General features: G+C 39.2%; 1 protein-coding gene across 1 annotated transcript in view; it reads right to left on the bottom strand.

The window, feature by feature from the left end:
- LOC108708594 (solute carrier family 26 member 10) overlaps positions 1-16139 on the bottom strand; it is a 44983-nt gene extending 28844 nt beyond the window's left edge. Inside the window, exons 1-4 of the mRNA XM_041582546.1 lie at positions 15358-16139; positions 12749-12859; positions 11197-11357; positions 419-583 (exon numbers count right to left, since the gene is read on the bottom strand). Coding sequence (XP_041438480.1) covers positions 419-583; positions 11197-11357; positions 12749-12859; positions 15358-15652 — 732 coding nt within the window. The 5' untranslated portion in view covers positions 15653-16139. The remainder of the gene's footprint in view (positions 1-418; positions 584-11196; positions 11358-12748; positions 12860-15357) is intronic.
- Positions 16140-26945: the final 10806 nt, after the last annotated feature.

The following is a 26945-nucleotide window of genomic DNA, read 5'->3' as shown; positions in this document are numbered from 1 at the left end:
GATGCAATTGATTAAGTGATCAGCATTTATTCAGCTCACAAACAAAACGGCAACGTTTCGGTCTCTTGCTTTGTTGACACATTGGTTTAGCACCATATAAGTGATGAGATGTGGTGCCTGGATTCGATCCCCACAGCCATTTCAGTGACTGACTGCCTAACCTTCCCGGCTGCCCAAGGAAACAAGTAGGTAAACGGGGGGGTTTGCATCTGGGGCCTTTGGGGGGGCAGGGGCCCAATGGGGTGTGGGCCCCTGATGTGGCAGCCCCTGTGGGCCTAGACACCCCCCCAGTCCAACATTGCTAATAAGTCAAAGATTTGGTTTGAATTATCCAGTAGTTATCCCTTTACACCAATAGCTGTTTCTTTACAGCTTTTTAATATCCAAAAATATCCAGTGGGTGTTGTCATTGACTTACCTTGAAGATGGTGAAAGAGCCAGTAAAGCGTGGTAGTGGTAGACCCAGCATGTTCTGAATCTGGGAAATGGTGACATGAAAAGCAGCAGCATTGGTAAAGGCTTTCACTATGGGCTCAGATAAATAAGTGGAGAGAAAACCAAGCTGCAGCACAAACATAGCTACCTGCAAAAAAAGAGGTTGGAGATAACACATTGATACAGTATATACAGTATTATTATATATATGACATTGTACAGGTATGGAACCTGTTATCCGGAATGCTTGTGAACTGGGGTTTTCCAGATAATGGATCTTTCTGTAATTTAAATATTCATACCCTGAATCTTTTATAAAAATTTGTAAACATTAAATAAACCCACCAGGCTGGTTTTGCTTCCAATAAGTATTAATTATATCTTAGTTGGGATCAAGTACAAGGTACTGTTTTTCCCATACCTGTACAATAGAAGTAGCCAAATGAAAACACTTGTTAACATGCTCATTGTTAATGTATATAATTTGCATTTTGGAAATGGAAATTTAAATTTTTTGACAACGCACATATTGCGGCCACACACCCTAATTACCATATTCATTTGGCAGGTTATGAAAGTTTGAACACATTTCTCGGGTTTTAATGTGTTATTCAGTTTTGCAAATGGAGGTGAATTGCCCTTTAAGCTGCAAGTCACAGTTTCCCCAAGAGACCAGCTTATCTTAAATTGTTACAAAAGTATCCAAGTGCCCTCTGCCAAAAGCCAATTAAGTTTAAGAAACTTTGTATCTTTTTCTGGCTGTTCAGTGGAGGAGATCAAGGAGAAAGTTGGGACATTTTAGTAACAATCCGGGACTACGGGTTCAGCTGTCATAATCGGGACAGTCCCGTGAAAAAAAGAGACTGTTGGGAGGTATGCATTTGTCTATTATTACACTGCCAGCTTTTAGATGCTTTGAGAACCATTCAGCTTTAAAGCTCACGCTTCAGTCTATAACAGCTGCCTTTTACTTTGGGAGGAGCCCTCCGCTACTAGGATGCCGCCAGGTCTTGAAGTGAGAGAACCAAGGTGAGAGTTTAGGGCAGACAAGGGATCCGTAACGTGCAACAAGAGGAACGGGGTTAGAGCAAAGCTTAATCATAGAACAGGCCAGGGTCAAAACCAACCAGACAGTGCAGTACAGAATCAGGAACCAGAAGTGTAGTCAAGGACACTAGGGATGTAGCGAACGTCGGAAAAAAAGTTCGCGAACATATTCGCGAACTTGCGCAAAAATGCGAGCGAACGGTTCGCGAACCCCATAGACTTCAATGGGAAGGCGAACTTTAACATCTAAAAAAGACATTTCTGGCCAGAAAAATGATTTTAAAGTTGTTTAAAGGGTGCAACGACCTGGACAGTGGCATGCCAGAGGGGGATCAAGGGCAAAAATGTATCTGAAAAATCTGCCTGTGTGTGCTTGGAAGAGATAGTGTAGGGGGAGAGCTGTTAGTGATTTCAGGGACAGATGATAGTAAGTTTGCTGGCTAGTAATCTGCTTGATACTGCTCTGTATTGGAGGGACAGAAGTCTGCAGGGATTTGAGGGACATTTTAGCTTAGGTAGCTTTGCTGGCTAGTAATCTACTGTTCTCTTTAAACAACTGCCATACGTTGACCTTGTAGGCATTGTTTGCCCAGTTTTTTTGGACGCAGCCACTGAAGCACAGTTGCCAGAAAAAATATGCCATATAAATGCTGAAAATAGTCATTTTTCGCCATACGTTGACCTTGTAGACATTGTTTGCCCAGTTTTTTTGGTTGCAGCCACTGAAGCACAGTTGCCAGAAAAAATATGCCATATAAATGCTGAAAATAGTCATTTTTTGCCATACGTTGACCTTGTAGGCATTGTTTGCCCAGTTTTTTTGGTCGCAGCCACTGAAGCACAGTTGCCAGAAAAAATATGCCATATAAATGCTGAAAATAGTAATTTTTCGCCATACGTTGACCTTGTAGACATTGTTTGCCCAGTTTTTTTGGTTGCAGCCACTGAAGCACAGTTGCCAGAAAAAATATGCCATATAAATGCTGAAAATAGTCATTTTTTGCCATACGTTGACCTTGTAGGCATTGTTTGCCCAGTTTTTTTGGTCGCAGCCACTGAAGCACAGTTGCCAGAAAAAATATGCCATATAAATGCTGAAAATAGTAATTTTTTGCCATATACGTTGAGTCAACGTATGGCAAAAATGACTATTTTCAGCATTTATATGGCATATTTTTTCTGGCCTCTGTGCTTCAGTGGCTGCGGCCAAAAAAACTGGGCAAACAATGCCTGACCTTGTAGGCATTGTTTGCCCAGTTTTTTGGCCGCAGCCACTGAAGCACAGAGGCCAGAAAAAATATGCCATATAAATGCTGAAAATAGTCATTTTTTTGGTCGCAGCCACTGAAGCACAGTTGCCAGAAAAATTATGCCATATAAATGCTGAAAATATGCATTTTTTTGGTTGCAGCCACTGAAGCACAGAGGCCAGAAAAATTATGCCATATAAATGCTGAAAATATAAATTTTTTTGGTTGCAGCCACTGAAGCACAGAGGCCAGAAAAATTATGCCATATAAATGCAGAAAATAGTCATTTTTTTGGTCGCAGCCACTGAAGCACAGTTGCCAGAAAAATTATGCCATATAAATGCTGAAAATATAAATTTTTTTGGTTGCAGCCACTGAAGCACAGAGGCCAGAAAAATTATGCCATATAAATGCTGAAAATATAAATTTTTTTGGTTGCAGCCACTGAAGCACAGAGGCCAGAAAAATTATGCCATATAAATGCAGAAAATATGCATTTTTTTGGTCGCAGCCACTGAAGCACAGTTGCCAGAAAAATTATGCCATATAAATGCTGAAAATATAAATTTTTTTGGTTGCAGCCACTGAAGCACAGAGGCCAGAAAAATTATGCCATATAAATGCTGAAAATATAAATTTTTTTGGTTGCAGCCACTGAAGCACAGAGGCCAGAAAAATTATGCCATATAAATGCAGAAAATATGCATTTTTTTGGTTGCAGCCACTGAAGCACAGAGGCCAGAAAATTATGCCATATAAATGCAGAAAATATGCATTTTTTTGGACGCAGCCACTGAAGCACAGTTGCCAGAAAAATATGCCATATAAATGCTGAAAATAGTCATTTTTTGCCATACGTTGACCTTGTAGACATTGTTTGCCCAGTTTTTTTGGTTGCAGCCACTGAAGCACAGAGGCCAGAAAAAATTAAACCAGTAGGGTTTGCACCCTAGTTTGTAACGGTGGCGGAGGGAGGAGGACGCTAAAGGACAGCTGTGTGTGGAGTCATGAGGCTTGAAGAGAAGGACAGCTGCATAGAAGTCAGAACAAGTCTTCCGGCGTGCAGTAACCCTCCGAGATCCACCCCTCATTCATTTTAATAAAGGTCAGGTAATCGACACTTTTGTGACCTAGGCGAGTTCTCTTCTCAGTTACAATCCCTCCTGCTGCACTGAAGGTCCTTTCTGAGAGCACACTTGAGGCTGGGCAAGACAAGAGGTTCATGGCAAATTGTGACAGCTCTGGCCACAGATCAAGCCTGCGCACCCAGTAGTCCAGGGGTTCATCGCTCCTCAGAGTGTCGATATCTGCAGTTAATGCCAGGTAGTCCGCTACCTGCCGGTCGAGGCGTTCTTTGAGGGTGGATCCAGAAGGGTTGTGGCGCTGCCTTGGACAGAAAAACATTTGCATGTCTGACGTTACAGACTGGCCAAAGGGCTTTGTCCTTGCAGGTGTGCTCGTGGCAGGATTACTGGCACCTCTGCCCCTGGAATGTTGATGAGTTCCGGAAGTGACATCACCCTTAAAAGCATTGTACAACATGTTTTGCAGGCTGGTTTGTAAATGCCGCATCTTTTCGGACTTGTGGTATGTTGGTAACATTTCTGACACTTTATGCTTGTACCGAGGGTCTAGTAGCGTTGCGACCCAGTACAGGTCCTTCTCCTTAAGCCTCTTGATACGGGGGTCCTTCAACAGGCATGACAGCATGAAAGACCCCATTCTCACAAGGTTGGATGCAGAGCTATCCATCTCCGCTTCCTCATTATCAAGGACTGCATCATCCACGGTCTCCTCCCCCAGCCACGTACAAGACCAGGGTCCCCAAAAGGTCACCACTAGCCCCCTGGGAAGCCTGCTCCTGTTGGTCCTCCTCCTCCTCCTCCACAAAGCCACCTTCCTCCTCTGACTCCACTTCTGGCACCTCTCCCTGCGTTGCAGCAGGTGCCTGGGTTCGTTCTGGTGATTCCGACCAGAAATCGTGCGCTTCCAGCTCCTCGTCACGCTGGTCTACAGCCTCATCTGTCACTCGTCGCACGGCACGCTCCAGGAAGAAAGCGAAGGGTATTAGGTCGCTGATGGTGCCTTCGGTGCGACTGACCATATTTGTCACCTCTTCAAAAGGTCGCATGAGCCTGCAGGCATCGCGCATAAGCACCCAGTAACGGGGGAAAAAAATCCCCAGCTCTGCAGATCCAGTCCTACCACCCAGTTCAAAAAGGTACTCGTTGACGGCCCTTTGTTGTTGCAGCAGACGTTCCAACATAAGGAGCGTTGAATTCCAGCGAGTCTGGCTGTCAGAAATCAAACGCCTGACTGGCATGTTGTAGCGCTGCTGAATGTCAGCAAGGCGTGCCATGGCTGTGTAGGAACGTCTGAAATGGGCCGACACCTTTCTGGACTGGGTGAGAACGTCCTGGAATCCTGGGTACTTGGAGACAAAACGTTGGACTATTAAATTTAACACATGTGCCATGCAGGGCACATGTGTTAAATTGCCCAGTCTCAACGCTGCCAACAGATTGCTTCCATTGTCACACACCACTTTTCCGATCTGCAGTTGGTGTGGGGTCAGCCACCGATCGGCCTGTGACTGCAGAGATGACAGGAGTACAGATCCGGTATGGTTTTTGCTTTCCAGGCACGTCATCCCCAAGACAGCGTGACAACGGCGTACCTGGCACGTCGAATAGCCTAGGGGGAGCTGGGGGTGCACAGGTGTGGAGGAGGAGAAGGAGGACCCAGCAGCAGAGTAAGAAGAAGAAGAGGAAGAAGACGAGGTAGAGAGCGATGGAGGAGTAGAGGTGGTGGCAGAACCGCGTGCAATCCGTGGCGGTGACACCAACTCCACTGTTGTTGTTGAGCTACCCATTCCCTGCTTCCCAGCCATTACCAAGTTCACCCAGTGGGCAGTGTAGGTGACATACCTGCCCTGACCATGCTTGGAGGACCATGCGTCAGTAGTCATATGGACCTTTGGCCCAACACTAAGTGACAGAGATGCGGTAACTTGGCTCTGCACATGTTGGTACAGGTGTGGTATTCCCTTTTTAGAAAAAAATTGCGGCTGGGTACCTTCCACTGCGGTGTCCCAATTGCTACAAATTTGCGGAAGGCCTCAGAGTCCACCAGCTGGTATGGTAAAAGCTGGCGGGCTAAGAGTGCAGACAAGCCAGCTGTCAGACGCCGGGCAAGGGGGTGACAGTCAGACATTGGCTTCTTACGCTCAAACATGGCCTTCACAGAAACTTGGCTGGTGGCAGATGACTGGGAATGGGAACAGGTGGTCAAGGTGGAAGGCGGAGTGGAGGGTGGTTCAGACGGGTCAAGGAGAGCAGAGGTAGAGCAGTAAGATGCTGGACCAGAAGGAGTGTGGCTTTTAGTTTGCCTGTTGCCTTTGAGGTGTTGCTCCCAAAGTGCTTTGTGCTTGCCGCTCATGTGCCTTCGCATAGAAGTTGTACCTATGTGGCTGTTGGGCTTACCAAGGCTCAGTTTCTGACTGCACTCATTGCAAATTACAATGCTTTTGTCAGAGGCACACACATTAAAAAAATCCCACACTGCTGACTTTTTGGAAGTGTGCGATCTGGCGGTAACAGTAGAAGTTGGCGGCATTGGCGGCAATGGCGGGTGCGTTGGCCGGCTGAACACAGGTGCCGATACATGTTGTTGCCCTACTGATCCCTGCGGGCTGTCCTCCCTGCTTCTTCTAAGTCTTATTCTCCTACTGCCTCTCTGACTCTCCGTCTCTCCATCTGAACTACCCTCCTCTTGCTCTCTTCTACTAGGCACCCAAAAAACATCAATCTCCTCATCATCATTCTCCTCAGATGCATCAATTTCTTCTGACACATCACAGAAGGAAGCAGCAGCGGGGACCTCCTCCTCATCACTCATTATGTCCATCTCTGTCGTGTTCTCTGCCAGAATTAAATCTGGTGTAACGTCCTCATCTCCTTCATCTTCTTCTGGCAATAATGGTTGCGCATTACTCAGTTCAAGAAACTCATGGGAAAATAACTCCTCTGACTCCAGTGAAGAAGGGGCACCGGTGGTGGAGGAAGTGTTACGTGGGGTGGCCATAGCAGTGGAGGATGAGGAGGATGTTGTGGTAAAGTTAGAAACGGTAGAGGATGGGGTGTGCTGTGTAAGCCAGTCAACTACCTCTTCAGCATTTTGGGAGTTCAGGGTCATTGGCTTTTTAAAACTGGGCAATTTGCTAGGGCCACAGGATTGCATAGCAGCACGGCCCCTAGCACGGCCTCTGCGTGGCGGCCTGCCTTTGCCTGGCATTATTTTTAAAAAAACAACAACAACAAAAACTCAGTTGGTTTTTCTGGAAACGATAATACACACAGCTAGATGGCAGTTTGAAGAAAACAGTGTGCAAATAATGCCTACAAGATCAACGTATACACTACTACAGCGGTGGATACGGATTACGTAAAATATATGAATGCTGCTTGAAAAAAAGTAACTCAAGTGGTTTTTCTAGAGACGATAATATTATCAATATTTAGACAAAATGTGAACAAGCTCACACAGCTAGATGGCGGTTTGAAGAAAACACTGTGCAAATACTGCCCACAAGATCAACGTATACACTAATACAGCGGTGGATACGGATCTCGTAAAATTTATTATGGCTGCTTGAAAAAAGTCACTCCGGTGTTTTTTCTGGAGACGGTAATATTATGGATATTTAGACAGAATGTGAACAAGGTCACACAGCTAGATGGCAGTTGGTTGAATAACACACTGGGCAAAAAATGCCTACAGGGCAAATAATGCCTAAAAGGTCAACTTATACACTACTACAGCGATGGATACGGATTACGTAAAATATATTATGGCTGCTTGAAAAAAGTCACTCCGTTGTTTTTTCTGGAGACGGTAATATTATGGATATTTAGACAGAATGTGAACAAGGTCACACAGCTAGATGGCAGTTGGTTGAATAACACACTGGGCAAAAAATGCCTACAGGGCAAATAATGCCTAAAAGGTCAACTTATACACTACTACAGCGATGGATACGGATTACGTAAAATATATTATGGCTGCTTGAAAAAAGTCACTCCGGTGTTTTTTCTGGAGACGGTAATATTATGGATATTTAGACAGAATGTGAACAAGGTCACACAGCTAGATGGCAGTTGGTTGAATAACACACTGGGCAAAAAATGCCTACAGGGCAAATAATGCCTAAAAGGTCAACTTATACACTACTACAGCGATGGATACGGATTACGTAAAATATATTATGGCTGCTTGAAAAAAGTCACTCCGGTGTTTTTTCTGGAGACGGTAATATTATGGATATTTAGACAGAATGTGAACAAGGTCACACAGCTAGATGGCAGTTGGTTGAATAACACACTGGGCAAAAAATGCCTACAGGGCAAATAATGCCTAAAAGGTCAACTTATACACTACTACAGCGATGGATACGGATTACGTAAAATATATTATGGCTGCTTGAAAAAAGTCACTCCGGTGTTTTTTCTGGAGACGGTAATATTATGGATATTTAGACAGAATGTGAACAAGGTCACACAGCTAGATGGCAGTTGGTTGAATAACACACTGGGCAAAAAATGCCTACAGGGCAAATAATGCCTAAAAGGTCAACTTATACACTACTACAGCGGTAGTAAAATAAAAAAAAGTAAAATAAAAAAAAAATGAATATTAAAAAAAAAAATTAAAGTTGGTGCTGCTGAACTACTAGGAGCAGCAGATTAGCACACCAGTCCCACTCCCCAACACTGCTAGACTAATAGCACTGGGCTCTTATAGTAGTAGTAGTAGTAGTAGTAAAACAACAAAAAAATAAATAAAAGCAGTCCTTACAAGGACTACTGTTATTGCAGCAGTCAGCAGATGAGATCAGAAGCAGGACAGCTGCCCACTGCAGCTACATACAGAGCACTGCAGTAGAAGGTAGATTACTAGCCAGCAGAGCTACCTAAGCTTAAATGTCCCTCAAACCCCTGCAGACTTCTGTCCCTCCAATAACAGAGCAGTATCAAAACGATTACTAGCCAGCAAACTTTCAACTGTCCCTGAAATCACTAACAGGCAGCAGCTCTCTCCCTACACTATCTCTTCAGCACACACAGGCAGAGTGAAAAAACGCTGCAGGGCTTCGGTTTTTATAGGGAAGGGGAGTGGTCCAGGGGAGAGCTTCCTGATTGGCTGCCATGTACCTGCTGGTCTGGGGTGAGAGGGCAAAAAAAAGCGCCAACAATGGCGAACCCAAAATGGCGAACGTCGCGCGACGTTCGCGAACTTCCGGCGAGCGCGAACACCCGATGTTCGCGCGAACAAGTTCGCCGGCGAACAGTTCGCGCCATCTCTAAAGGACACAGGCCGGGGTCAAACCAATCAGTAAACACAGTACAAAGAAGAATGGTCAATAACAGACTAAGGGGCACATTTACTAAGCTCGAGTGAAGGATTCGAACTGAAAAATTTAGAATTTGGAAGGGTTTTTTTGGGTACTTCAACCATCAAATAGGCTACTTCAACCTTCGACTATGACTTTGACTTCAAATGGAACGATTCGAACTAAAAATCGTTCGACTATTCGACCATTCGATAATCGAAGTACTGTCTCTTTAAAAAAAACTTCGACAACCTACTAAGGCACTTTAAACCTACCGAGCACCAATGTTAGCCTATGGGGACCTTCCCGATAAGCTTTCTAAGCTTTTTTTGATCTAAGGAAAATCGTTCGATCAATGGATTAAAACCCTTCGAATCGTTTCGAAGGATTTAATAGTTCGATTCGAAGGATTTAATCATTCGATTCAATGGATTTAATTGTTTGATCAAAGGATTTCATCGTTCGATCTAAGTATTTAAGGTAAATCCTTCGACTTCGATATTCGAAGTCGAACGATTTTATTTCAATGGTCGAGTATCGAGGGTTTATTAACCCTCGATATTCGACCCTTAGTAAATGGACCTCCCCATGTCAGTACAGGCAGAGAATCAGCAGTAGTCTGGGACAGGCAAGGGTCAAGAATAAAGAAACCAAACTAGAAGCGCACCCAGGAACTAATTACATTAGACCTATGTTGGGCAACAGGAAGTAGGACGTGACACCTTTAAATACTTGAATTTCTGCCTGAAGTGACGTCATGCACAACGAAAGAAAAGTAAAGTCTCATAGGCTACCAGTCTATAAAGCTACGAAATAACCAGTCACAGCCCTTATTCGGCACCAGCAGGAACTTTTGTCATGCTCTCAAATGTGTAAAACACACAGTCCCAGAACATAGTAAATATGAGATCTGGCATCTTTACTAATCAAAAAATGGACTTCTGGAGATCATTAATATATTATCACAACATCACCTTTTATACAGTAAATAATTATGGCACTACTGTGATATTTTCCCTAAGTCTATTCTTTTATTTTAAAAACTTAGTCTCATCTGAAACAGAATGCTATAAGTTAAGATAAATGGGCATATTTAATCTTTAAATCTTTAGATCAATTTGGCAGTTTATCTTCCCGTGTATGGGGACCTCCAGCGTGCTCACACAACTGATATCTGGGCATAAATCAATGTTGATTGGGCAGGTTTGATTTTTTTCTGTCGGATCGGGACCACATTGGCTTATAGTAAATGACTACCTTTATATAACACTAGAGACTATATTTACAAAATTTCCGAGGGTAAGATTTGTCCTAAAGGCTTATTTGTAGGAATGAGCGAACTTTTAAGCCTGTTAAAGTTTAACAACAAAATTCTTGTTTTTGACAATGATTACTATTTTTGCAAATCTGACCCAGAATATCAACAGATGTTTTGTTTCACAGGAAAAATAACTTTTATTTTACTGGGGGAAAATGTAGACATAAAAAAAACAAAAACATCCATTTACTCTTATTTCTGCAAAATTTCCCCATTTTGCAAATTTTTGCACTTTTGGCCAAAATGGGCCAGTTTGCTCATAGCTACTTATTTGATCTCCTCAAGATTTTTGGAACTGTATCAGGATGCGATACAGAACAGTGGCATCACTTATCTGTAAATATGGTTTAAGATACAGTCCTAACAAATTGTTTGATCACACAATAGGCATTTAAGTAAAAAAAGAATAGCACTAGTGATGAGCGAATTTATTTGCCAGGCGTGAATTCGCTGCGAATTTGCGGGATTTGCCGCGGGCAAATAAATTTGCAAAACGGCCGCGAAAATTCGCTGGCAAAAATTCGTAGGCGTCATCAAAAAATGGACGCTGGCGTCATCAAAAAATGGCAGTTTCGCGAATTTTTCACCATTTCACACGGAATTCGCAAATTTTCCAGAGAAGCGTAACGGCGCAAATTCGCCCATCACTGAATAGTACTGCTAGACAGAAAAGTTAAGAGTTCAGAATTAATAGGCAAGAGATACATTAAAAAGAGGGAACCATCTACAACCTACAACTGTACAACATGTGTATTTACCATTATAATGCCCATAAGAAAGGCGATAGCAGCAGCCATTCCTATGCGTTGTGCATATATATCTGACTGCTTTTCACTTGTGAGGTTTCTGTCCAAGGGATTCTGGGCCAGATGTTCATCAATCACAGAGCCAGTCATAAGGCTCATCACAGCAAAGGTACCTGCAGATAAGCAGTTACTTTAAATATTTGCATTGTCCTGAGCAGCCACAGTTTCTTAAACATGGACATTATACAGCTTTGCAACAAGCAACATTTTTGATGGAATAATGTACTGAGTTATGATCAGTGAAAATCAATGCATGCATTTAATGGACTACTACAACCTCAAATTTCCCTGAAGAACTGCACTTACTACCTGGTGATACCTGGTGATACCCACGTTCACATAGATATGATATCTCTCAAGGCAAGGTATAGAAAAACCTATATGCCAGGGTACTATCTGCAAGGAGTCTGTATGTTTTATATAAGTGGAGAATAATAATAATTATATGGTTAATGCAATTTACAGTACAGGTATGGGGTCTTATCTGGAATACTCTCGGGGGCCTGGGTTTTTCCAGATAAGAGATCCAGATAAAAATTATTTGCTTATAATGGACTTTACAGGAGATGGACTTTACATGAGTCTTGGCAAAAATAAACTCAAAAGAAATAAATAAACATTGAGTTTTTAATACTCCCAATAGACAAATCCAAACAGATAATAAAATATCAAGGTATTAGACTGTACTTTGTACTATGTAATCCTTCTTTGTTAAATCCTACAAGCAGAACTTGCTGGCACTATATAAATAAAAATAAATGATGATGATGATGATGATGATGAAGGTATAGTGGCCCTTCCAGAGAGAGGCAATATCATTCTTATTATACAAACAAAATAATATTAAAATGTTTTTTTGTAGTCCAAAAGTGGATTGCACTAGTGCTATATAGTATAAAATGCTGTACTGTATAACCTTTTGCCAGTTCTACTTTTTATATTAGTTTATAGAAACTAGGGCAAGGGAATATATATATATTTTTTTATTTTTTTATTTCAAAATTAATTTTAGAAGGCATCCCAATGTGCTGCAATGCATGGCAACAGTCAACTGAACAAACAACCCAGATCTGTTCATTATTATGTATTTATTATCCTTTATTTATATTGTACCAACATGTTTATACAGTGCTTTAAATAGATTGACATCAGTACAATGCAGATAATCTAAGGTCACTATCACTCAAAACGTTAGGGTCACTTTCTTCAGGAGACAGTTTGCCTGTAAGCTTTGGGTTTGTGGGAGAAACCTCACATAGACACAGGGACAACATATAAACTCCTTTCATAGATTGTTCATAATCAACCCAAGAACCAAATACTGGTAAACACAAGGTTGTAACTGGTGTTGGCCCTTTGCTCACCTGCCAGATGTTGAATGGTAAAATAACCTGGAATGTACCATAGGATAAATGAGAACGCATCTGCACATGCCCTTAGAAAACATACTAATGTCTATACTAAGGTAGTGACATTGACAAATTCAAAGTTATTTGCAGCTCACCGGTAGAAACATGATGGCCAGTTCCTAGGAGCATATAAAGTACAACAGGGAAGAAGGAGGTGTAAAGACCATGAACTGGTGCCACTGAAGTCAAAAGGGCAAATGCCATGCCTAAAAGACAATATACATTGATATAAACATTGTAATAATTTCCAGTGCCATGAAAAATATTTTTGTAGACTTAGTGTCCAGAGATAATATTATAAATGTTGCATATTCATTAGTGCTATTAAAAGACCCCTTAGTTACCTACATTTAGTCAGAAGTTCTCAAACTGTTGGGCTGACTCTCAGGGGACCAAAAGCAACTGATAGATGGCCCAACCTGGAGGGATGAGATTTTGGGGTGAAGGCTTATTTGCTTTACTAGATATTCCTAGAAACCAAACCTGAAGGGTCCAGTTTACCCTAGCAACCAGGAGTGGTTTTAGTGAGAGACTAGGAGAGAATAGGAGTGAGTAGGAGAGGTCTATATAGAAAGATAGTAATAAAAAGTAACAATAACAACAAAATTGTAGCTTCAAAAATAAATCTTTTTTGGCTGAAAATTTGTATTCAAATTTGAATTTTAACATTTTTTTTATGGTCAAAACTCTCAAATTCGAATTGTGAATAATCCAAACTCGATTTGAATTTTAATTAAATTTCGAGATTTATCAAACCTTGACCCTTGTAAAGATTTGAATTAGATTATTCACCACCTAAAACCTGAGTTTGTGTATAAGTCAACGGGAGAGGTCCAGTGACCATTTTTTCCAAAGAAAAAAATCAATTCTAGTTTAGTTGAATTCGATTCGAATTTTGATTAAAATTTTTGGATAAGTAATGTTACGCTGTGTTGTGGAAGTCTATACAAATCCTGTGATCTCTTTGTTTAAGGTTCTGGCTCCTTATAGAGTGCAGAATCTGCGCAGCTCATGTCAAATAAACGTTGTCTTTCTACCTTAAGTGATCTGCAGTTTCTGAATTTCCACAACTCTTGCAAATGCTTCTTTAAGTTTTGGTGGGGAATTTAACTGATTTTGTTGTTGGGTCCACCAAGTTCTAGTTATTCCAGTCCTATGGTCCTTAAAAGCATGATTCGATTGAAACTACTAGTGCTCTATTATAGATGCTTCGAATTTTCTTTCAAATTGAATTTGGACTATTCCCTAGTCGAAATACACAAAAATAAGCTCGAAATTAGAATTTTACTTCAACCTTTAATAAATCTGCACCCATAAGTCCATTCTACACAAATAATTTTTTTTTTTTTATTATTATTTCCTTTTTCTTTGTAATAATAAAACTATAACATGTTTTTACAGTAATTTTTCTCTAAGATATCTTTAATCGATGTTGAAGGCAAAACAATCCTATTGGGTTTATTTAATGTTTAAATGATTTTTAACTAGACTTAAGGTATGGCAAAGATGCCTTATTCATGATAACAGGTCCCATACCTACACTCATTTTTGTAATTTGAGAATTTGTAACGTAATTTGTTTACATGTTTCACGTCTCAGGTGTGAGAAATAGATTATCTGATATACTAACAAACCAAGGAAGAGATTAGCACAGATGTCCTAACTAAATAGAGAAACAAATAGAGAGACAAATACTTGGTACTGAATCAACATAAATACTGATCACATTAAGGGGCCGATTCACAAAGGGTCGAATATCGAGGGTTAATTAACCCTCGATATTCGACTGGGAATTAAAATCCTTCGACTTCGAATATCGAAGTCGAAGGATTTTAGCGCAAATACTGCGATCGAACGATCGAAGGATTATTCCTTCGATCGAACGATAAAATCCTTCGAATCGAAAGATTCGAAGGATTTTAATCCAACAATCGAAGGAATATCCTTAGATCAAAAAAACTTAGGAAAGCCCATGGGGACCTTCCCCATAGGCTAACATTGAGTTCGGTAGCTTTTAGATGGCGAACTAGGGGGTCGAAGTTTTTTCTTAAAGAGACAGTACTTCGACTATCGAATGGTCGAACGATTTTTAGTTCGAATAGTTCGATTCGTAGTCGTAGTCGAAGGTCGTAGTAGCCCATTCGATGGTCGAAGTAGCCCAAAAAACACTTCGAAATTCGAAGTTTTTTTACTTCGAATCCTTCACTCGAAGTTAGTGAATCGGCCCCTTAATGTATTCATCCCCTTTTTTTCCCTTGATGCAAATCTTTGTTTAATGCCAAGACCTATTTTCCTACTGGAAGAGATAATTGGTCAATAATAGATGGCTTTAATTATTTTTCCCTAAATGTCAAAACAATATGGACCGAAGGTAAAGTGCATCACTGGGTAGAGCAGAGAGTTGTGCCATAACAATTCACTAATTAACTAACCAGAAAGCTGGTGCGAATGTAACTTAATACAACTGTACTGAATGATAATATAGATAGTGACCAATCACTAAGGACAAAGAATTCAGTTCTTGTAATAAACCTCTGCCTCAGCTATACATCCAATCAAGGAAAATAATGTGAAAATAAACTCACTATTTTGTAAGTAGACCTGCAATATTACAATGCTGACTAAACCTGCATCTTCTTTACTGATTGCTATTAAATTCCTTGGTACTGTAATTGTACAAAATAATCCTTACAAGATTACATACCTTGTGGGATGTGGACAATGCCAACAGTCAAGCCAGCAATCAGATCCCCAAGCAGCCATTTCTTTAGTTTGTACTTGGGCAGCCAACTCAGAATGGGCACCCTGCGTTTCAGCAACTGAAGGAAGGCATGAGCAGAGCAAGTACAGCTCCTTGCTAGTCTGTCTCTTAACCTCAAGGGAGGCCTCTCTAGATCCTTAGGGGAGCCATAGGTCTTGTGAAACTGCTCTTCTGTATAGATGCTTCTGCACACTGCCAGTGTGCTCATGCTGAGTGCAGCAATGTAACCTGAGACCATTGGGCATGAAGGCAAGGGAAATCCTTATATATTTCTCTAATCTCTTTTTTCTTCCTGCTTGGGTCAGTGGGCCAATCGTAAGTGTGTCTGTGCTGGTAATATCCTCCCCGAAAACATCCTTTATTAACTACTTATGTTAAAAGGAAACATGGACAGAAAAAAACTATTCTGTTAAAAGGCACAGGACTATACAAAAGGGTTTAAGAGATGTAGAAAATTGAAACGCCAACCAAGTTTATTTAATTAATAAAAGTAATTAGTTTTATGCTTTTATTTACCATGTGAACCACAGCAGATGAATTTTTACTACACAGACTACTCAGTGTACAATGCAATAACAAACAGCACTGCTGAAAAGTAGCAGACATTTCACAAATTTAGCATACACTTAAAGCGATGATTTTTGGATGTGGACAAATTCCAAATCTGATCAAAAATATTTGGCAAAATAATATTTTTATGGTTTGCTTTGTGTGATTTTGTTTTTAACTTGGCTTGAAAAAATTCTTCTCATTCAAATACAATTAAAATAAATAAATAAATATATATAATAGAGGGTATTTAGGAGCACTCACGGATAAAGCTTCAAATGACTTTATTCAAATATTCACAAAATCCCCCACATCGACGCATTTTGGTTCTCCTTAAACCGTTGTCAGGATGGTTCATGGAGAACCGAAACGCGTCAATGTGGGGGATTTTGTGAATATTTAAACAAAGTCATTTGAAGCTTTATCCGTGAGTGCTCCTAAATACCCTCTATTGTATATATTTATTTATTTTAATTGTAATATATTATATAATATATTATAAATACTCTACACTACACTACAATGAGGAGCACCAGGGATTTGATTTACTATACGGTGAGTGCCGGCATACTTCGAGAAATTTGCTTGAGGCACAAGATATGTTTTTTTTCTTGGATACTTTATCTTTATATCTTATTTGGCCCTCGAATCAAGACTCCATTTTCTGTATAGGCACCTGCTAATTCTGGTGTCAGAGCTCAGAAGGAAGAGGGGCAATGCACAACACTTGATGCATGTCCGTTGCAGATGAGTGGCTTAATTCATCCATATAAGCATTTTCTTGCATTTGAATGCAGTATTCGTCAGTACAAGGGTTAGTAGTATGGTAAGTTAAAATATAAATACAGTAAGTTCTTATCTGCACATTGGCCAAAGTGGGCATCCTAGCCCCTATCACTCCAGACTTTCACCATTGAGGGTGAGAGATCAGTGACCTTCTGCCTTCATAATATGAATTACTTGTTGGGATCCATCCAAGGGCACAAATATTCTTAGTAGCAGTTTTGATGATCTGGATTGACTGAAACACAAGAAAATACAGAACTGAAGAGGTTCTTTCCAATACTAAGACAGGCTCAACTTATATATAAGTAAGATATAGCACATGCATATATGTTCTGATTACCAACATGATAGGAGAGAGTGGGGCTAAAGCCTTGGTTTACTTTTCAAACACTCTATGGGGTTGAAAACTACTAAAATCTTGTTGATAAAAGAGTTTTTATATAAAAATGTTACAAAATTAAAGGTTGAGGCATCCAGAATGGGGCAACTATAAAAATGATTGGTATGATTCTAAGGTGGTGGTAATATTTTAATATGCAGCTAAGCCAAACCATATAGCCAACACTATGAAAGCCCTTGAAACCCCCTTGAGTACAATAGAAATAAGAAAAGTTTTCCAAGGGCAGAAGCACAAAGTGTTGAAAAAACTAACCTAAGCACTTTTGACCTTAGACTGATTTCCTTTGCATGAGCATTTGTAGAGTGTCCAAGAATTTCCAGTATTCCTGTCTAAATTTTCATTGCTCACAGAACAAAGAGGTGTGTGCCTCACTAGAATACCATCCAAGACCTTTATTCACTGTCCGTGACAGCGCAGTGTAAGGTCCCATGTGCAATCCCATAAATGGTTCTTGTCTGATAGTTCAAAGTACGACTTACTGAATTTACAGGGCTGCAGCAATTCAGCAATTCAAAGGTTAATAACTGTATCAGGAAGCTTTTTTTCACAAAACCTTTTCTAGACATAGGGTGAGGCAATCCCTTGAGGCTTATTGTCTGCTCTGGCTACCTGCTTCTTAGAACAACATTGGGCTCTAATGCTAATTTTAATACCTTATTTGCTGGGGCGCAACATACAAAAGGTTTTAAAATTTCATTAATGGTCATTCATTTAATGTAAAGAGTCTGTGCTACAATAGAACACAGATTATCATATTCTCACAAGACAAAAGTCATCGATACATCTTCATATTAAACAATTCCCTCTTAAATTTCATGGGCAGCAAATAGTTTTAACCTATGAATAATAAACAAACTATAACCACCTATCAAATGATTTTGCCAATTATCTATCCATTTGAGACGCCTTTATCAGTGGTGGGCTGTCATCTACTCAACATGCCAATTGATTTTAATCTGGAAAAAATATAGTGTTTTGCTGTGTTATTTTGGATTTTAATGGGTTATATTTCAATATGGACTTATTTTTGCGTCATCTACAAATACCTTCAAATAAGGTGTTATCCCAGGGCTTTTGCTTTTAAATAAAGCCAAGTGCTAATAATAATAATTCCTGGATGTCCAAAACAAAGACTTAGATTGAATACACATTCCTGCATCTTGCCTATAAAACAAACTTGTCTTGGGTCTTAAAATATCTAGACATAGTGGAGGTCATCCTTTAGATCAGATCACAAGATGGCCTGACCAAGGAAACTTCCAAGGATGATCTGCCAAAGGCTACAACATACTGTTAAACCAGTGTATACTTGGCCAAGCTACAACAATGCAAGTTAGTAAAACACAGCTCACACCTTAAACAATTAGACAGCCTTTAGAGTACAGCATCTACCACCAAGACTACAGGATATGAAGCTTTTGAATTGAAGAGATTGCATTTTGTATTGCAAGTGGAAGCCATAATATTTACCTACTACAGCAAAGTTACAGCAGGGGAAACTGACACTGGGACTTCTAGGGGGCCAGATAGATTCTTGACTTATATGGAATTTCAAAATATGTTTGTGACACATAACTTCCCAGATTTTTTGGGGTCCTACAAAATTATTTTAAAGGTCCAATAATTTATACATTGACCACTGGTCTGCTACAGACCAACTATAGCAGTGACATGTAACCTCAGGGAGGCGCTCCAGTATTGCAAGCAACCGATTATTTCCTGTAGACCCGTTACATATACACAATTTGAGGCATATTTAGCTTATAACGGCTCCATCTTATATTACTTCCTTCATATAGTTCAAGTTTCTTTGTCTAAGAAACACTTTCTATGCACACAATCAGTAAGTGTCTAGAAGTTGACAGAGCAATGTATATATGGGACACCTGTTTCCTGATATATCAACCTCATTAAGTCAGTGTTTGTGTCTGGCCTTCTCGCTATTTACAGCAATGAGTACTGTCAGCTGGGAATCTCAATCTCTGTCGTATTCTGTGCACAACATAACATAGGGTACATAGAGTGCTGAGTGACTCAGTGACAGCAGCAAGCTATATATATATATATATATATATATATATATATATATATATATATATATATATATATATATATATATACAGATATGTTTATTTTTTATCTATGCTTTTATTTTCCTGGTAGAACAATACTGCAATAACAGTTGTCTATGTAATCAAACAAAAAAGTGAGCAGATATATAATGTCTGAATTCCAAATTCAAAACCAAGTCAAGCAACATCAAATATGATACAGAAGAACTAGATTAACACAAAGCAATACCTAGAGTAGTTGCAAGAGGCAGCAGACCAAAACTGCTGCTGTCAAATTATATATCATTATTATCATTATAATCTGGCACTGCTTGTCATTTTTTATTTGGTACTGTGCAAAGAAGATCAACAGTGATAAGTATGTAACAGGGGCACCCATAACTTGTACTCTTCCAGCCAGGGCACCAGTTAGGCCTTTAGGTTGTGAATTAAGCATTACGATGATCACAAATGACCAGGAACTTACATTAATTCATTATACATTAATGAGTTATTCACATGGACCTCTCCTGAAATCCTCTCACGATTACTCTGTCACACACATTCACACAGCCTGTCTCCTTGAAGCCTCCAGGACCCAGTGACCATGCTTCCTCTGGACCACTGGCCACAATGGTCCCACTGGGTTGCCACTAACCTAGTCCCTACACGTTCTCTTCCCTGACTGGCGCAAAATCACCACAGGGGCATTACCCTACATGTACATTCAATGTTGGGATGCAGTCTGTCCTTGATAGCTAGCCATAACTTAATCTCTCAGCTACTAACACTCCACTACCTAACTATCTATCCCTAGCAAGGATCAAGTACTCACCTGGTCTGACTTGGTATTGTCCGTCTCTCTTGTGGATGGTGTTAGGACAAAACACCCTGAATATAGCCAGAATTATTTACAATTACAAAATAAAATATTGTTTACCTCCTTATAAGCAGCCTTGTCAGATTTGGTCTCCTATACGCTAAATATGAATACCAGGGGTCTGATGAACAGTTTGATGCCCAATGAACATAGGTTTATCAAAGTACATGGCATGTAAAGACCCCAAAATCTACCTCAGTTTTATGTGTGGTAAAAGCAACAAAATTATGGTGACCCCTGAAAACCATATATTTTTTGAAAGTTAACGTTCTGATGAATCCAAAATGGGTAATTATGTCTTCCTACTCCAAAGTACTAACCTGCAAAGCTATGCTAAAGGCAGTTTTTTTATGACAGTACAAAGACCCCCAAAAACCATATATTTTGGAAACTACACATTCTAACGCATAACAAATGCTAAAAAGTAAAGAACAACAATGCAAGCATAAGACCACAATAAAATCACAACAATCAAATACAATTAGGTAATGAAACAAAATAACTGATAAGACAGCATGGTTAGCTGTCAGAATGCTTGATCCAATAGTCACGCTGTGAAATTAACAGTTTTTAGGGGAATAACAAGAGGCAGTGGTAAAACTAAGAAAAAAAAAGTATGTGTGTATTTGTGTATGCATGCGTGTACAGCTCTAAAAAGTGTGTAAATGTAGGTATATGTGTATGTGTAAATATGTGCAAAAGTGTGCAGGGGTGTGCTATGGAAAAAAAAAAGCAAAAAAAAAGTTTTCTTTAGTAAAATGCGTTGTTTGTGTGTGTTTAAATGCACGTATGTGTGTGTAAATGTGTAAAGAAAGGGTACTGTGGCAGTGTTGGAGGATCCAGGATTGTAGAGTTATTGAATGGGCAGCACTGGGGACACTGGAGAATGGGTCCTGCAACAGTTCCTGCGAGGAGGAGGTAAAAGTTGGGTAATGAGATGGCAGCCCCCGTAGCTTGTTGCTTAGGGGATTTGGGGCACATCAGACTTGCTTGCACAAAGGCAAAAGCCGCTAGTGCAAAGAGGGAGCCCTTTACTGTGCAGCACATAGGTACTACATGCTTGGCAGTCAGAGCATTTTCCTGCCGGCATCTGGCATTGGCCTAAGAACATGTCTAACCCCATGTCAAATTTCGAAATTAAATATAAGAAAATCTCTCTTTTGAAAAATGGACTTCAATGCAGGATTCTGCTGGAGGAGCAATATTAACTATCAATTGGGTTTTTCATCTTAGAAAGAATATGTAAAATAAATTTCTATGTGAAAAACATAAATTTAGTCACATATAATGATACAGCTGGGAAGAGAAATGAGAATGGATGTTTTGACATCAGATCAGGAAAGGTTTTTTACTACAGTGGCAGTCACGTTGTAGAATGCTCATCCCTTATTTATAGTGTGACATATTCCACATACAGATTTTATACATCATTCACATCAGATCCCATCCACACATTTGTCATTTTAAAGGAAAACAATACCCCCAAAAAGAACACTTAAGCAACAGATAGTTTATATCATATTAAGTGGCATATTAAAAAATCTTACCAAACTGGTATATATACTTAAGTAAATATTGTCCTTTTACATTTCTTGCCTTGAACCACCATTTAGTGATGGTCTGTGTGCTGCCTCAGAGATCACCTGACCAGAAATACTACAACTCTAACTGTAACAGGAAGAAGTGTTGAAGCAAAAGACACAACTCTGGGGTCCGTTTACTAAGTGCGGTAAATCTGACTTTAAGTTTCCGCATGTTATCACTGAGAATATTTTTCCGCCAGAATATTCGGTGCAACTAATTTTACTAAACAGCGATGTGCTCAGAAGTCATTGCGATCACTTGTGGTAACTATGTTAACGAACCAGCTTACGTTAGTGGTAATTTTAGCGAATTTTAGCCAATTTTTACTGTCACATTTATGGCCAGAAATGCATCTTTTTTTACTTTTTTGACTTTATTGACTGACGATTAGACCATCCAACAACATTACCAGAGTAACACCAATCAAACATTTATGCATCATATAAACCCTTCTGCCAATAGAATCATATGAACAAGAATCATACCAGTCAATCTCTTTGCTTCATAGAAATGCACAGTTTAATGTAGCCAATCACAATGAAACCAAAAAAGGGTAGAGGCTGACAAATCCTTGGACTGTGATGCCGCTGCCAATAATACGCCTCTAAGCTGAAACTGCTGCTGTTGCTACAGATAGAAGCAGAAGCCAAAATATCCTGTCAGCAAAAGCTACAGATCTCTCTCCTGTCAGCAAAGAATGATGGGTAAAAAAAACAGAATTATGGGATATTTCCTGCCCCTTGAGAATTTTCTGGAGGAAAAATACTTTTACGCCACTGCATATGTGGCGGTAAAATTTTGCGAATATTATTGCGTAAATTTTATCTTTTGCACATTTCGCTGTTTAGTAAACCAGGCGTTAATATGTAAGTAGCATTATTTTCAGCGAATGTGATAACTGGCGAAAACATATTTTTGGGCAAGAAAAATGGTTTATTTACATGAAGCAGGGTTTTACATATGAGCTGTTTTATGCAATATCTTTTTATAGAGACCTACATTGTTTGGGGGTATAGTTTTACTTTAACCAGGAGATAATTAACCCTGAAGATAGTGCCCTGTTTGGAATCAAAACTACGATCCCAGCACAGCAAGGCAATGTATCACAAATTATCTACCTTAACAATGAGTGATTTGTGTTAGACGGGTTTTAAATTCAATAATGATTTTAATCCATAGAGCTATCAAGTTGACATTTTAGGGTCAGGAACAGGAAAGAATGTTAAGTTGGCTACTGGGGGCTTTGTTTGACTGTTTGAACTAATAGAGGGTTTAAAGAGATACTGACACCAGAAATTAAACCATTTTTACATCTATCATAGTATTGGCTTTGTTTGCTACTTATAATTTTGCCATGAAGTATTTGCTCAAAGCTATACATTAGCCATCTGACTCCCCATGCTCGCCTATGAGGGGGCTGCCATATTTGTGCAGCAGGACTCCGTTAGCATTAGAAACTTTAACTGACAGACTGAGATGGGACAGTCAGGTTGGCAAAAAAGTCAGATTTAGGAACTTCAAGTAACAATTACTTACAAAAACAAACCTCTCAGCAAAAAAACGATCAACATGACCTATAGGTAACTTTTAATGTTCATTCATATTTCAATAAGTCGTTTTTAGTATCAGTATCAGTTTGATAGACTTGTGTCTTTTTTTTCCAATCTTACTATGAAATTATGTTTACCCATAAAACATTTCATTTCCTGAAATAAAAGAGACTAGTAAAATTGTAATGGCCAGAAGTGTTTTCTGCCCCCAATTTTTGAAGCAACAAATACATTTTTTTCAGAAATATTCAAAAAATGTACATTTTACAGCAGTAAATCTCACCAAACCTAGTGAGACATACAAAACCCCCTAACGAAATATAAATGCCAGATATTTTACAATATTTTATGCTTGCTCTTCTTAGTACTGTTGCATTCTTTACTATGTTTCCAGTTTTCTTCCTGGTGTGAATGAGAACAAAACAACAATAAAAATCAATTTTGGGTTTATGGAAATAATATGGACTAATGTATGCACCAGTGCAGTTAACCAAAACCATCATCAAATCTTTGCTTTCATTATCAACTTTTAATAAATTGATTAAAACAAATTGCTGATTGGTTGCTATGAGTAACATCTCTAGTACAATTTAACACCTATCCTAGCAAATAAGCCCGTATAAATTTTAAATGATATTCATTGTTAAGTAAAATAATCTTGTTTCCATGCAAAATATAAGGAAATCTCAACAATGGAGTCATTATTTCATAATAATATTGCATTGGAGCATATACATATAATAAATCCCAGTCATAAGAATCTAAAATTTGCTTTTAAATAAGATTCCCAGTGCAAAATATCTCATGCCCTATTTTTTTTTTTTTGCAATACATACTGTACGTACTGTAGGTTAATAGAGGAGATATAGAAACTTTTTAATAAATGACTTTGAAGTATGAGGTAAAATAGAAATTTTACACGTTGTACTGTGTTAATTTGCTGTGTGATTATTTTCCTTTTGCAGGATAAGGAAACTTTCTGATCATTATATAGTGAAAAAAGTACCCCCTCTTGTAAAATATAAGGATATTATAAGTTACCGAGGAGTTTCATGACCATATAAAAACACGAGGCCGAAGGCCGATTGTTTTTATACAGGTCATGGAACTCCGAGGTAACTTCTAATATCCTCATATTTTACAACTGGGGGTACTTTATTTATTATAATACACAAATTTCAGTGCATCATGTGACCGAAATGACATCAGAACTCACGGTTTATAACTGATGACATCAGAACTCACCGTTTATAAGGATATAATTTACAAGATATTCATGGCTTTTGTGTATTATAAGTCTATAACTGTGCCTTCTACAAAGATTATAGGCATTTACATCTGGTATTTTAGGTTGTATGAATATAGAAGTTATAGAAGTGACATCTACATCTGAAGAAAGAAGTGTGAGCTTCCTGCTGTTATTTACAACAGGGCTGTGGGGCAGTGAGAAGATCAAACAATGGAGGCCTGGTGGTTCACACTTGCTAAAACATTACAATCACTTTGCCATCTGTGCACACGGTGGTGGTACGGCTAACGGAAGAGTGTTGTTGTTCCAATAACATTCAAATCAAAATTAAGATTTTATATTTTTCTTACCTAAGGTTGCTTTTGGCATGGGCTCTAGTAAATTATATTAGAGTTTTGGCAACAACTGTCAACATTCTCGATGTTTCACAAGCAACAATAACTAATGCCAATTTACACGGGCTGCTAAAAAAAGAATGCCAGCCCAGTCCTGGTGCATTATGAAATACCCTTAGACTCATAAAAGAAATAAAAACTACACATATAATTACTTGTCTCCACTGGGTAATCCCAGTTAATTAGGAGACACATCCTCTCTTTAAAATTCTGTTTTTATAATCTTGGTATTTTAAATACTGAGCAAATAATCTCAGTGGCATTGGGTTTTCTGATAAACAGTTCAGATTCTGTTGATACAGCATCAGCAAGGCTGGGACCCTATTTGTCTAGCTGAATTTCCCTGCTTGCTAGGATTCCCTGTCAAACAACTCTGCTAATCTGTCTGTGGGATCTCTTAATTATAAACAGGACCCTCCCAGGGAAATGCAAACATACTGCCAAGTCCTCATAAAAAGACATGGACAGGAAGAAAATCATCATCTGAAGCGGGTGATCATGTTCAAAATACTCCAGCTTCTTAGCTCTTTTTAATTAAACACAGGAACCATTATTCAAGTCAACTGAATTAAAGTTACGTGCTGGCCTGATAAATTTACTGGGAAGGGCTGGTGAAGAAGAAATCATCTCAATTATCTCAGACACCAGACAATGCTTTCTGGTCAAGAAAATAACCATCTTATATTGCTTAGTCGAAATTTTCAGGGCTATAGCATATGGGAAATGTAGCATCGATGAAATAATAGGAATCTCCTTGTGATAATGGCTGATCAGCACCTAAGATCAACTTTCTCATGTTTTTGAGTGGAAATAATTGGCTAGTTCGGGTCCATATCATTGTAGTCCATATGAATAACTATTTCATAAGTTTTACTTTTGACTGAAAAAAGAGATTCAGTACAGAATCTCTATGCCTGCATGTGCCAAAGCCTTTGGTATTATAAAAGTTGGTGAAAAATTCGCTAAACAGCGCCGTTGTCTCCTTTTTGACGCCGGTGTCCATTTTGATGCCAGCATCCGTTTTTTTGAAGCCGGCGCCCATTTTTCACAAATTTATTCGCCGGCGGCAATTCGCGGGAATTCACCGCAAATTCGCACCTGGCGAATAAATTCGCCCATCACTAGATATTAATGCTGTTCAGTATGGTTGATGAACATTTGTAGATACCTACACCAAGGACAGGAAAATAAAACTTTCATTACATAGTAAGTAACATAGTAAGTTAGGTTGAAAAGAAACACATGTCCATCAAGTTCAACCTTTGAACTCGATTTAACCTGCCTAACTGCTGGTTGCTAATTGCATAGGGTATTAAATCCTCCTCAGATTTTTTTTAAATTTGCCTTAAATAAAATCACTTTATAGACAACCGTTCTGGGAATTTTTATGTTAAAACATTCTGGGCATTGGACTTTGGTTTTCTAAAACACTTGACAAAATTCATTCCAGTAAACTAACTCTCCCACTATGTTCATAAGTAGTAATATGCAAACATCCTTTATAATGAGGTGAAGTCTTTTGATAAAGGAGAAAATATGATCCTGAAGCTCTAGTTTAGTGACAAAAATTACAGAAATATGTATCCATCTATATTTACTGCATGAATACTAAACTAAGGTCTGTTGGGCTGGCTACAGGATCAGGTACAGAGGATGGTTGTTAATGGTACATTCTCTACTTGGAGTAGGTTCTTAGTGGGGTCCCTCAGGGCTCGGTATTGGGTCCACTTTTATTTAACTTGTTCATTAATAACTTAGGGGAGGGTATTGTAAGTAATGTATCAGTGTTTGCAGATGACACAAAATTATCCAGCCCAATTAATTCCATCCAGGATGTGGCATCCTTGCAACATGATCTTAACAAACTGGCAATCTGGCCAGCTAAGTGGCTAAGTGAGATTCAATGTTGAAAAATTTAAAGTCATGCACCTGGGATGTAAAAATATCCAAGCCATTTATACCCTTAATGGGACTGCACTAGGCAAATCCATTATGGAAAAGGACCTTGGAGTCCTTGTAGATGATAAACTTGGCTGTAGTAAGCAATGCCAGTCAGCAGCATCAAGGGCAAATAAGGTCTTGAGCTG

Source organism: Xenopus laevis, chromosome 2L (assembly GCF_017654675.1).
Source record: "Xenopus laevis strain J_2021 chromosome 2L, Xenopus_laevis_v10.1, whole genome shotgun sequence".
Taxonomy (NCBI): Eukaryota; Metazoa; Chordata; class Amphibia; order Anura; family Pipidae; genus Xenopus; species Xenopus laevis.
The sequence above is the reverse complement of the archived record's forward strand: the minus strand, read 5'-3'. Positions and strand labels throughout refer to the sequence as shown.